The following is a 14,374-nucleotide window of genomic DNA, read 5'->3' on the forward strand; positions in this document are numbered from 1 at the left end:
GTATTCCCACTTACCCCCCGTGAATGATTCAGCGTTTATAATGATACAGAGAACCCCTGTGGTTTGTGGAAACACTGGATTAGCCTGTGTTGCATGTGTCCTTCTTGAATCTCTTTAAAAGTTCTAGTTCTGTGATCACTGCAGCTCCTAGAGAGATTATCAGGGTGCCATGCACCATCCCATGTGCTTGCCATGCCACGGCCACTTATGGAAGGGTAATCAGAAGAGTATTCAAGAAGCACTGGCAGCATAGCAGTGCATGTTTATGGTACCATGATGAACTTGGCAAGTATCATAAGCTGCACCACTGGAGAATTGGGCAAAGCTATTTTATGAGATAGAGAGATGTGCATTTTAATTATTTATCCTCTCTCTCTATATATACATATGCATATGCATACTACTTGTGTTTTTAAAAAAGTGGTTTACATTCTAAGGATGAGACTCAGAGCAACTGTCCTTTGCGCAGACCTAAAGGCATAAATCTATGTTCTTATCATTTGTTTAGAAAGCACTAAGGTGGGATTTTAGGGACGCGGGTGGTGCTGTGGGTTAAACCACAGAGCCTAGGGCTTGCTGATCAGAAGGTCGGCAGTTCAAATCCCCGTGACAGGGTGAGCTCCCGTTGCTCGGTCCCTGCTCCTGCCAACCTAGCAGTTTGAAAGCACACCAAAGTGCAAGTAGATAAATAGGTACCGCTCTAGCAGGAAGGTAAACAGCATTTCCGTGAGCTGCTCTGGTTTGCCAGAAGTGGCTTAGCCATGCTGGCCACATGATCTGGAAGCTGTACGCCAGCTCCCTCGGCCAGTAAAGTGAGATCAGCGCCACAACCCCAGAGTCATCCGCAACTGGACCTAATGATCAGGCATCCCTTTACCTTTTACCTTTAAGGTGGGATTTTAGTAGCTGTGTTGATGCACATTTTCAGCCAGATATATATTCAGGAATGGGGTACCACTATGGTCACAGGAATTGCTTCCGACTGTCTGTGATTAATTACCCAGTTCTTACATTGTAATTACTCTTGTAAGCATGTGTTCATGGATCTAGGGAATGTTCAGAGGGATAAAAGGAGTATTGTGTGAATTAGCCATTAGATGGAAATTGGCCATTTTTATTTCCTCTTTTGCAAGACACTGATATTTTGATAAGTCCCCTTGTTTCCCCAGTGAAAAACTAACTGAATAGACTTAGTTATGATAGATAATATTTTATCGATGAAAGGCATGCAATAATTCCAGCTGTGTTCAAAAACAGCTAAACCATTTCCTTGTTTTGGATTCTCAGAGAGAATTGCTATTTAAAAAAAAAAATGATACATTTTTTGAGATAATTACTTTGTTAGCACTTATTTGCAAAGTACAATGCTGAGTTGACAATGTCAGATAAATTAAAAACAATAACTTCCTTACTTGATGTTTCTTTGCAATATCTAAATATGACCTTAAGGTACTGTTAATTAATTTGCAATTATTATCGGGCTCATCCTTGGAAGAGATCAGTCATTCCATGGTTAATTTTTCATAATTATTGCCATCGTTTTGCTAGGCACAACAGAGTGAAAAAGACTATCATGCCATGACAATTATATTTAAGGTAACATATGCAGTGCTGTATAAATGATGTGGGATAATAGTCCTACTGCTAAAAAGATAAATACTCATAATACAATACAATGGATAAGGCAGTAATTCTCAAACTTTTTCTCTCTGGGCCACACTTTCAGAATAAAATTTGCTTGCACCACACCATTTTTTGTAAGAAATCGGAAAGTACAACTAGGATTGTCCTCAATATCACTTGATGTTCTTGCTCTCATATTGAAAATATCAATCCGTATTCTGCAAATAGAAGAAAAAAATACTTTGATATAATACTGTACTATACTACACTGAAATGTTTCTTTGAATGTCCTTGAATCTTCCTGCCACCGTTGCCATTCTCTCCTGCCACAACACCACCCTTTGAGAACCACTGGGACAAGGTGTTTTCAAACAGTACCTATAGTGTGCTGAATCACAGCATTTGTCAGAACCTTCTCAATGACCATCTCTTATCTCAGCTGTGTTTCATTTGTCTGAAGTGATAAGAGGCACTGCTGCTGTTCCTTGGCATCTTCCTCAATCTCCTCCGGTTCAAAATACTTCCATTCTCAACATATAAATTCTGAAGAACACCACCACCACCTGTGATTCATTTATGACTTTTTAATGACATCCAAAGCAGAGCTAGTCAATGTGGTCAGGTTGTTCCAGACCACTAGCTGTGCTGTCTGGCGCCAATCGTAATTGAAGCCCACCAACATCTGAAGGGGACCGCATTCACTCCCCCCATGTTGGACCATGTTTCCCTGACAATTGATTATGCTGACTGAGGCTGGTGGGAATTGTATTTGCCGGGATGCAGAAGGTTGTTCTTAATTTCCAGAACCTCACATCCTTGAGATTATTTCCTATTAACATATCTAATTGTTGCCATGACAGTGATATGGGTTTTAATGATGATATTACTTGATTGAACTTTTGGCAGTAACTTCATTCTTTCTACAGATAGGTAGCCGTGTTGGTCTGCCATAGTCAAAACAAAAAAAATTCCTTCCAGTAGCACCTTAAAGACCAACTAAGTTAGTTCTTGGTATGAGCTTTCGTGTGCATGCACACTTCTTCAGATACACATTCATTCTTTCTGACAGCTATTCTAGGCAATGAACTTTGATCATTTTCACTTACTATCCTCCATAGTGAGCTCATATAATGTGTTTTTGTTTTTAATTCTCTTTTCCTTGTATATCACAACCTGGACAACAGGTTGAAAGTCAGCACATGCTCAGTATCGGAGGTAGAGGGACAGATTTAGTTTGCCAGTCACAGGAATATAGGAAACTGCCTCATAGACTATATGTTCATCTAGCCCTAGATTGTCTCCTTTGAGTTTGAGAATGATTCTCCCGGTTCTCAAGCCGCTTTACCTCAAGCCTCCCATTACCTGCTTACCTAATTCTCTTTGAGATGCTAGGTATTGAACCTGGGACCTTCTACAAGCAAAGCATGTGTTCTACCACTGAGATGGCTCCCTTGTTTTACAGGTCTTTGTTTGACACGCCTCTGACACCCCACTTCTTCTCTTACAATATATATTGCATTACATGTTCTGACTTCAGGCATATCTTGGGTGGCTTGTGTGAAATTATTTATATCCTGCTTTTCTGTTGTATGTAGTAGATAGGAGCATCCAAGGTGGCCTACAATCAGTATGAAGTTATATCTATATCTTTCTATATGCTTTGTCACTATATGTTCAGTGCAGTGGAGTGGCCTAAGTCTAACCTTGAGACAATGGCATGGTGCTTCCATAAATGCAATGGAGGGTAGTCCATCAGGGAGATGCACTTAGCTAGCTCTTCATTGTCTGCCTCTTTACAATCAACCAACCCTTGGGCTTGCCATGGCTGTCAACTTCCTCCTCCTCAGTTTTGCCAGTGTGGTGTAGTGGTTAAGAGCGGTAGTCTCGTAATCTGGTGAACCGGGTTCGCGTCTCCACTCCTCCACATGCAGCTGCTGGGTGACCTTGGGCTAGTCACACTTCTCTGAAGTCTCTCAGCCCTACTCACCTCACAGAGTGTTAGTTGTGGGGGAGGAAGGGAAAGGAGAATGTTAGCCACTTTGAGACTCCTTCGGGTAGTGATAAAGCGGGATATCAAATCCAAACTCCTCTTTTTCTTCTTCTTGCAGAACTCAGCAGAGAGGAGGACAGTGACATCACTAGCATTAGTTGACCACTTGTCACTGGCTCCGGTTCTCCTTACCATTGCCTCCCCCACCCCAGCCTTTTGCCATTCCAGTCCCCAAGGGCCACCACTGCTTTGATGTCTTACTAAAATCATTTCAGCTTCAAGGGGGTGGTTTCATGGACTGGCTGGATGCAGAGGAATGGTGGGAGGCATCAGCTGTGGAACCCCCAGGGAAGAAAAAGGCTCAGAGCCCAAGGAGTGGTGGCGGGACAGTGATGAGTGGTCAGAGGGAGAAGCCTGGGAGGATGAGGTGTCAGAAGCTGAAGAGGTAACAGGGTTTAGTGAGCAGGGAGAGTCTGTGACAGAGAGAAGTCTAGAAGCAGAAGGGGTAGCAGGCGAGGAGAGTAGCCAAGAAGCAGAGATGAGTCAGACTGGTAAAGAAGTCAGGGTATCTTCCCCACTTGCTGCTATAAGCTCCCCCCCCCCCCATTTCCCAGGACCAGGAGAGGTATGAAGAGGACAGAACACCGGCGTAGTCTCAGATTGCTTGGGAAGGACCTGAGAGAGAGGGGGACTTAGTTGTGTGAAGGCAGGGATCTTCAGTCCCCGCAACTGCCTCATAGGAGCAAGACCTACTGAGATGAGTTGCTATGCTCATTAGGCCTGGCACTCCTGAACAGATCTTCGTTCTTCTAATAAATTATTCCATGTGATTTATTGCTGACCCGCTCCTGACAGGTGGAAACTAGTTCATACCATGTCGGCCTGCAATAAAAGCTTGGGTTGAGGAAGTTGCTTCACAGCTGCCATTAAATACACATGATCGCTTAGGAGGACACTCTTGCCTCCTGTAATGCCACTGATGGTTTTCCTTTCTTTCTTCTTTTTTTGCCAATAATGATCTTTCTTGTTTTCAGCATTCCTATGCACCAGCTCCCCACCCCATGGCTCCGCCCAGCCCCAGTACTAATAGTAGCAACAACAACAGCAGCAGCAGCAGCAGCGGCGGCGAGCAGTTGAGTAAGACCAACCTGTACATTCGAGGCCTTCCACCCGGCACCACCGACCAGGACCTTATCAAGCTGTGCCAGCCGTAAGTATAGTGATTTGTTCGGCTGAGGCATGTGCCTGAGTGTCACGTCTACAAGGACAAATTGTCCCAAGCAGCTTCTAACCTCGCAGAGGCAGGTTTATTTATGTGCAAATGAAGTAGTCAGGTGCAAGGTATAGCTGACAGTGGCGGCACCCGGTAAAGGATAACTTGCATCTTTTTAGCTCAAGTGTGATAAAAATCTTCCTGACAACCTGAGCTGGGGAGAAGCATAATTTGACCTGCAGAGTCTTTGGAGAGTATGAAGGAGAGGCAGCTGCTTGATCCCAGGTGGGGGAGATGCATTAGTGGTTGCTAGGGAAACTTGCTGGGGTTGAAAAAGAGAGGGTATGTTAGGCAGGCAACAGATAGAAGTCCCCGCTCTGCTATTGCAGCAGCAACTTTTCAGGATATGTGGAATGGCCTCTTGGAAATCTTAACGCTGCCAGATTAGTGCACTGGATCAAAATTAAGTTCTTTTGAACAAGAGCTACCATAAATCTTCTTAATTGGAACGAAACGGAGGGACTGAAATATATCGGTGTCTTATTTCTGCATACCTCTCTGCAACTGAACGTTATAGCAGAGAACATTGAATGACGGTATTCATGCAACCAAACAAAGGGGAATTTTTAAAAGAGAAATTATGGGGGAACCCGTGGCAGCTCACAGAGATTTGTGCTTGCTGCTCCCTGCTGCAAACCTCCTCCCCCGCTACCCGCTTTTCCAGAAGAAAGCAAGTCTTAAATCTGCTTCACATGGCACTGCGACATCAGTGTTTGCATGGTGTGTGTTGTGGAGAAGCTTGTGAACTGTGAAGGGGAGATGCCTGCCTCTGAACACATAGTGAGCATATTCCTGGCAGCCAATACTTTCCTTAGCACATATATCTCCACTCCAGCATGATCTCCCCTTCAAATGAATAATTAAAAAAAATATGGCTGCATTCATACTGCCAAACATCTCCTATTCCTCCTGGAATGGGGAGTAAAGGTAAGAAAGGTAAGGTAAAGGACCCGTGGATGGTTAAAACTAGTCAATGATGACTATGGGGTTGTGGCACTCATCTCGCTTTCAGGCTGAGGGGGCTGGTGTTTGTCCCCAGACTGCTTTTAGGGTCATGTGGCCAGCATGACTAAACTGCTTCTGGCGCAACGGGACACTGTGACGGAAACCAGAGCGCACGGAAACACCGTTTACCTTCCCACTACAGTGGTACCTATTTATTTGCTTGCACTGGCATGCTTTCGAATTGCTAGGTTGGCAAGAGCTGGACCAGAGCAATGGGAGCTCACTCCGTTGTGGGGATTTGAACTGCTGACCTTCTGATCGGCAAGGCCAAGAGGCTCAGTGGTTTAGACCACAGTGCCACCCACATCCTCCGAATGGGGAGTAGGGCTTGCCAATCAGAAGGTCGGCGGTTCGAATCCCCGTGACGGGGTGAGCTCCCATTGCTCGGTCCCTGCTCCTGCCAACCTAGCAGTTCAAAAGCACATCAAAGTGCAAGTAGATAAATAGGTACCGCTCTGGCGGGAAGATAAACAGTGTTTTCATGTGCTTCTTTGGTTCGCCAGAAGCAGCTTAGTCATGCTGGCCACATGACCTGGAAGATGTCTGCGGACAAACGCCGGCTCCCTCAGCCTATAGAGCGAGATGAGCGCTGCAACCCCAGAGTCGTCCGCAACTGGACGTAATGGTCAGGGGTACCTTTACCTTTAAGCATTGAAGTCTTGTGATGGACTAATGTACTGTATGTGCCTCACTCCTGGTTATACCGTAATTGCACTGGGTGGTGCGCAACTGCATTTTACTCAAGAGTAGACCTGTTGAAGTTAATGGACCTAACTTAGTCATGCTCATTAATCTCAGTAGGTCTGCTTTAGTTCCCTAGCCCATGTCAACTTTTATATTTTAAACAGAAGGCCATAATCACTCAATAATAGCTCTCGAGCGGCCCCTCTTTCTGTCAACAGCGCACAATTCTGCCTTGGCTCTGCAGCATTTCCCCAAAGTTCACATTTGTGTCAGCCCCTCCTTTACATTGATCTTCTGTTGTTTGGATTTTTGCCTCCTTTTGGGCCTGACAGCCATTTCGGTGGCGGGAGAGAGATGCTGGAGGCAGCAGTGGGAGCTTACTGGTAGTGAATATTTTGATTGGCTAAGCAGAGGAAATGGGCAGAAGCCTCTCTATTGGTGGAAATGCCTTAATAATGACTGTGGGGAAAGACACTGATTCCAGCAGTGAAGTGACACTGGGAAAGCAACACGGAAGGGATGCAACCACAGTTCTTCTCTGTTGTATTTCCGCTATCCGGAGGTGTCCTAGTATCGAGAGCCATAGGAGGAGCTTCCATAGCTGGAGCAAAGGGTGTGTGATGTATGGAACCATTGAGTAAGGAAGCATTGCTGAATTTTTCAAAGATCACTTCCTGATTGTTGGGTCTAAAGCTGTGAGTCTGCAGCTAGCAGGGATCTATAGACATGCTTTGTTGTCTGTGCTTGTTGTTTTGTTCCTATTCATGTTGCATCCTTTTGAACTTCAAATAAAGTTATTTGAGTTTGTATGCTGCTTTTGGCTTGAAGCCGACACTGAACAGTGTAGCAAGAACATTTAGCAAGAACTTTGAGCAGATGGTTGGGTTGGAGCAGCTTGGCAGGGGAAATGAAACTTAGCCAGTGTGGTGTAGTGGTTAAGAGTGGTAGTCTCGTAATCTGGTGAACCGGGTTCGCTTCCCCGCTCCTCCACATGCAGCTGCTGGGTGACCTTGGGCCAGTCACACTTCTCTGAAGTCTCTCAGCCTCTCTCACCTCACAGAGTGTTTGTTGTGGGGGAGAAAGGGAAAGGAGAATGATAGCCGCTTTGAGACTCCTTCGGGTAGTGATAAAGCGGGATATCAAATCCAAACTTCTTCTTCTTCGCCAAACTTATTTTCATTTTCACTTTATTTATTAAATTTGCATCCTGCCCTTCCTCACAAAGGAGCCCAAGACACTAAGAAGGAACACCACTCAGACCAATAGTCAGCTCCATAGGCTCACCTCTACAAAATCTCGCTAAATTTCTCGCCAAGCAACTTCAGCCCTATGCAGAATCCATCTCTTCACACGTACCAAACTCCTTCCAGTTCATAGAAACAATAAAGAAGCAAAACCTACATCCTAATGACCTACTTGTGAGCTTCGATGTTGTATCTCTCTTCACACAAGTGCCCATTAATGAAGCCTTGACAGCTATTCAAAACAAATACAATCCCCCCGAATACATCTTGGACCTGACCAACCACTGCCTAACCAACACGTACTTCATCCACAATGGACAAAGATACAAACAGATAGAAGGAGCACCTATGGGATCACCCCTCTCACCGGTCATCGCAAACCTGTACATGGAACACTTTGAAACCAATGCTTTAGACAAGTCAGAACACAAACCCAAACTTTGGCTCAGATATGTTGACGACACCTTTGTAATTTGGCCACACGGGAAGGAAAAACTGGATAGCTTCCTCACACATCTCAACAACTTACACCCCAAAATACAATTCACTATGGAAATAGAAGCCAACAACCAACTTCCCTTCCTTGACGTCCTAATCTACAAAAAACCTGATGGCTCCCTAGGACACACTATCTACCAGAAAAAAACACACACCAACCGCTACTTACATGCACAATCACACCACCACCCTGCACAAATAAACTCCGTAGCCAAGACTCTCATCTCCAGAACCAAACGCCTGGCTGACAAAGACCACTTGACAACTGAGTTACAGAATCTCTCAAATGTGTTAATTGCCAATGGATACCAGCAAAACAGGATTACGAAGCTAATCCAAAAGGAAACACCCCCCAAAAACCAAGACACAGAAGAAAACAATGGCATGGCCCTCCTTCCTTATATCAAGGGCACTACAGATAAAATTAGCAAAATCCTCCATAAACACAATATCAAAACAGCCTTTTGCACCAACCAAAAAATAGCCAATATCCTCAGAAACCCCAAGGATAAAATCCAGTTGGAAAACCAAGGGATCTATGAAATACCCTGCAAAGTCTGCCCAGCCACGTACATTGGACAAACAAACAGACGAATAAATGCACGTATCGCAGAACACAAGAATGCCGTCAAAAAAGAAGAAAAAACTTCCTCTCTTTTCCAACACATGAAAGAAACAGGACACGAAATTAATTTTGCAGATTCCAAATTGCTCTTTAACACGGAACATCACCACAAGAGAATAATCATGGAAGCCATCGAGATAGAGAAACACCCTCACAACATGAACAAGCGTGACGACACATCCCGCTTGCCAGACATCTGGAAATTAGCCCTCCCCACAAAAACTGACACCAGATCCAGAGGCACACAGAACGCCAACACCAATCAACCACACCAGACCCAAACCCAGACCCTCTCCACAGATGAATTACTGACACCATCCAGTAGCCAATCCATGGTGGCACCTCCGGATGCTGCACCCCCCTGCAATCCCTACACAGATCTGGCTGACACAAGCCACAAAACCACAGCTCGCCCCTATACACGAAGCCAAGCCAAAGCACAACTAAGTGCAATACAGCCATCTTCTCAGGAAAACTCTTCACAAAGTTCAAGAGGTCAAGACACAAGACTTTAGCAACTAATCCACACCTAATGACCCACCTAAGTGGTACTCAGGATATCACTCAAGAAATCACTCAAGGTATCTCTCAAGTAATTAAGGAACAAAAGAAGAAAAGGCACACTAGCCTGGGAACTTCCTCTCTGCCCAGAACATTGGAGGCTAGACACCACACCCCCTCTACAGTATTTATAGGAACTCAAACATTGAGATCCCGCTCTGTTCCAGTAACAAGAAGCCGAAAGCACCAGCCTGAAGATGACGAGTGAGACCTCGTCGAAACGTCGCCTAGACACCCCAACTTTTACACGGGAAGACACCCGAGGACACCAAAACCTATATATATATATATATATATATATATATATATATATATATATAACAAAATGACAAAACAGTGCAATTTAACATAGAATAAAGACATATTTAAAGCATTGTACTGTGTCCAGTTCTGGGCACCACAATTTAAGAACGATATTGACAAGCTGGGATGCTTGGAGAGGATCAAGAATAAGGAAATCAAGCCTTGGGAGGAATGGTTGAAGGAATTGGATTTGTTTAGCGTGGCAAAGAGCAGACTGAGAGGAGATATGACAGCAGTCTTCAGCTATCTAAAGGGCTGTCACATGGGAAATGGAGCAAGCTTCTTTTCTTCTGCTCCAGAGGCCAATGGATTCGAGTTAAAGGTAAAGGTACCCCTGCCCGTACGGGCCAGTCTTGCCAGACTCTGGGGTTGTGCGCCCATCTCACTTAAGAGGCCAGGGGCCAGCGCTGTCCGGAGACACTTCCGGGTCACGTGGCCAGCGTGACATCGCTGCTCTGGCGAGCCAGAGCCGCACACGGAAACGCCGTTTACCTTCCCGCTGGTAAGCGGTCCCTATTTATCTACTTGCACCCGGAGGTGCTTTCGAACTGCTAGGTTGGCAGGCGCTGGGACCGAGCAGCGGGAGCGCACCCCGCCGCAGGGATTCGAACCGCCGACCTTTCAATCGGCAAGTCCTAGGCGCTGAGGCTTTAACCCACAGCGCCACCTGCGTCCCCTGGATTCGAGTTACATGAAAGGAAATCCTGACTTAACACCAGGAAGAATTTTCTGACAGCAAGAGCTGTTTGACAATGGACGGACTCCCTTTGGAAGTGGTGGCCTCTCTTGCTTGGAGACTTTTAAGCAGAGATTGGATGTCATATGTTCTCTTTTTCCAGGACACATCCTCTTTTTCATGGATAGTCGTCATAGCAATCCATAGTTAAAAGTAGAAGTCGGGAAAAGTGTCTTCTTTTTTTGCTTTTCAAAATATGGCAACCTTATATGGCCATCTGTCTTGGATGCTTTAGTTGAGATTCCTGAGTTGTAGGGGTTGGACTTAGATGACCCTCAGAGCCCCTTCCAACTGTGCAATTCTATTCTGGTGAATTGGCCACGCTCCCTTAAATCTGCCTCTGGAAGGAGTATGCACCCATGGCCTTTGGAAGCTTGAAGGGGTTGGCTTTCTCTGCAACAAAGCCCTGCCACGTCGTTCACCTTGCAGTGTCCTCTCACTTAAATGCCCCACATTTCCTAAATGCTCACCAAACTTTTCTGCAAATCCAGCCACTTAATCTCCACCACAGGGGCCTTGCTTCATTCTGAGTGGAGACGTCTGCTTGCATGTTTTCTTCATATTTATAAATTTGATAGGCAGGCTGCCATCTTGTTAAGAACAGAAGAATAAGTAGAGCCTGGCCAATAAAACTTGATGGTTTTATTTCTTACCTGAATACAAAATAGGTTGCTGCTTGAATAGGCTGAAAATAGGTTGCTGATCGAATGTATAGCGCAGAATGGCCAAAGATGCCAGTTAGCCATTAAAATGTCTAATCTGCTTACATATTTGCTTTATTTTACTGTCACTGTTTACATGCCACCCAGTAAGTCTCTGGGCAGCTTATAATGAAAGTTAAAAGCAGTTGTTTTAAAAAATAAAAGCATGAAATCTAATACAGCATGAAACCAGTGGCCATAAAACAAAGCTCACAGTAGCACCACAGATTCACAGGTCTTAAAACCCCAGATATATCCACTAAAATATAATTACCTGAAAGTTTTTAGGGGAGAAGGGAGACTGCTTGCAGATTCCTGCTATTAATCTTCTTGTAATATATATATATATATATATATATATATATATATATATGCACAAGAACTTGGGTATCCAAAGTATCTAATACATGCCTGTACTTCGAAAATCAATTTTAAAAAAGAATGAAATGATTGAAAAATCTTTGATTGCATATTACATTTATATCCTCCCTTTGCTCCAAGTAGTTCTAGACCAGGGGTAGGCAGCCTAAGGCCCGGGGCCTGGATGTGGCCCATTCGCCTTCTCAATCTGACCCACGGACAGTCCAGGAATCAGCGTGTTTTTACATGTCAAATGTGTCCTTTTATTTAAAAAGCATCTCTGGGTTATTTGTGGGGCCTGTCTGCTGTTTTTACATGAGTAGAATGTGTGCTTTTATTTAAAATGCATCTCTGGATTATTTGTGGGGAATAGGAATTCGTTCCCCCCCCCCAAAAAAAAATAGTCCGGTCCCCCACAAGGTCTGAGGGACAGTGAACTGGCCCCCTGCTGAAAAAGTTTGCTGACCCCTGCTCTAGACTAATGTACACAATTCTCCCTTCCTCTAATTTTACCCTCCTTCCTTCCTTGGTACATTAAGCTGAGAGAAAGTAACTGGCCCAGCATTACCCAGTGAGCTTCATGGCTGAGTGTGGTATTCAAATCTGGGTGTTCCTGTAGTTAATACAATACGGTGCCGGATTTAGGGTTGTGTGGACAGTTCCCCCAAACAGGGTGCTGAGTCTAAGGGGCGCAAAACAACAACAACAACAATAGCCACCTGTATTTATACAGGTACCTGCTTAGAAGATCCATAAAAAAGCAAGTGTACCAAAATAAATTATAGTGAAAATAAGAAATATTTGAAGGGGGGGGAGCCAAGTTTTGTTCTCGCTCAAAGTGCCATATTACCAAAGTCCAGGCCTGCCCCATGCTGTAGCCACTTTGCCATTCTACTTCCAAACTTAAAACCATCCAAAGGTTTGGCCAACCTTTGGCTGGGCTTGGATGAAATCATTTCTCCCCTTTCACATTTTGGGGACATCTCATTTTTCAGGGTGGGAAACTCTCCAAAGCTCCTTACAGTTCCATTTGCCTGGAAGCAGCCATTCTTGTTTTTTCTATGTCTGGAGAGGGGAGTTTTGAGGGGAAATGGTGGCTGCTAGCTGATTGGAGCAATGAGGAGTTTCAGTAGGTTTTACTGCTGAATATTGCCTGCCTCCATACTTCCAATTCACCGAAATATGACCGCCCTGGTTTGCCAGGGGGACTGCATTTCAGATTAGCCCCATTTTGTGGCAGACTAAACTATACAGGCAAGAGTTCATGGACCTAGGAGTTGGGGAGGTGATGTTTGGAGGATCATACAATAAACTTACAGCATATAAACAATATTCTTTGGTCTCCCCCAGATCTGCAGTTCTCTGATATGCCCCCAACACCATGCTTTCATTTGTCTTTTCACTTGTGACAGTCGCAGGGAATTTCAGAAAAGATTACATGGTCTAATCCACAACAGGTGTAAAAACACAACTAGTGGTAGTCTAATTTATACCAGCTGGCATTTTAACATTCAAGAGTTCAAAAAAAACCCACCCCAAAACACCCCACATTTTTTCGTTTATTTGCTCGTTACCTTAGCCATATCTCACAAGGGTAATACCTAATAGCACAGGACTGTTGTGGTTGTCTAGGGTAGCTTGCAGTACATGGGACATATGGCACAGCAAACTTTATGGCCCTTGTAAGTTCTTATAGAATTATGGAATCATAGAATTGTAGAATTGGAAGAGACCATGGGGGTCAACTAGCCCAAATCTGTGCAATGCTGGAATATAAGAATCCCTAAGACAACCACTTTCTGTGCCATCCAGTCATAAATGTGTTGTTGTTGTTGTTTAGCCATTTAGTCATGTCCGACTCTTCGTGACCCCATGGACCAGAGCACACCAGGCACTCCTGTCTTCCAAGAACACTGTCCAACTATCTCGTCCTCTGTCGTCCCCTTCTCCTTGTGCCCTTCATCTTTCCCAACATCAGGGTCTTTTCCAGGGAGTCTTCTCTTCTCATGAGGTGGCCAAAGTATTGGAGTCTCAGCTTCAGGATCTGTCCTTCTAGTGAGCACTCAGGGCTGATTTCCTTCAGAATGGATCGGTTTGATCTTCTTGCAGTCCATGGGACTCTCAAGAGTCTCCTCCAGCACCACAATTCAAATGTGTACTCAGAACTAAGTCTTTAATGGGATTTGCTCCCAGGAAGTGTGCACAAAACCATAGAATTGTATAGTTGGAAGGGGCTACCAGGGTCATTTAGTCCAACCCTGCTATGCAGAAATCTTTCACTTCATCGTGAGACTCGAACTCATGACCTTGGGATTTAGAGTCTCATTCTCTACCATCTGAGCTATCCACAGCCTTAATCCACAAGGTAAATAGACACTTGGAGTTTTGCATGCTTTGTGGCACAAGATTCACTCCCTCTAACTTAGACAGTGAGTGTGGGTGGGTAGCAAGTATCCCTCTTTTTGCCATTATGCTCTGAAGGTTATACAGACTTTGAGAGCATTACAACCCCATCATTAAGCCCAGCAAATATAAAGGGAAATGATATGAGGCTGGAGAACCCTTTCTAAATGAATGTGGGGAAAGTTCTCAACTAGGCTTTTTGTGTTTTTTTGTCAACAATCCTTTTTTCTAAGCCTCTGCTGTTAATAAAGGCCGTTATTTATATGGTTCCAAAGAATGGGATGGCACTTAGTACAGTTTTAATTGGCCTTAATTGGTGTGTAGTTCTGGAGAGTGAAAGAAAGTAGGTTTTCATGTTTGATAAGTGT

At 44.4% G+C, this 14,374-nt stretch overlaps 1 protein-coding gene across 10 annotated transcripts in view; it reads left to right on the top strand.

Annotated features, from left to right (window-relative positions):
* The window catches only part of RBMS3 (RNA binding motif single stranded interacting protein 3), a gene marked incomplete at its 3' end in the record, with an annotated part of 741,806 nt that overhangs the window by 374,449 nt on the left and 352,983 nt on the right, over positions 1-14,374 (top strand). For all 10 annotated transcript variants that reach the window (XM_083705905.1, XM_083705904.1, XM_083705903.1 and 7 more), the window contains one exon: positions 4,648-4,823. In XM_083705905.1, the coding sequence (XP_083562031.1) occupies positions 4,648-4,823 (176 nt within the window). The remainder of the gene's footprint in view (positions 1-4,647; positions 4,824-14,374) is intronic.

This window comes from Podarcis gaigeae, assembly GCF_964106915.1.
Source record: "Podarcis gaigeae genome assembly, chromosome: 12".
NCBI lineage: Eukaryota > Metazoa > Chordata > Lepidosauria > Squamata > Lacertidae > Podarcis > Podarcis gaigeae.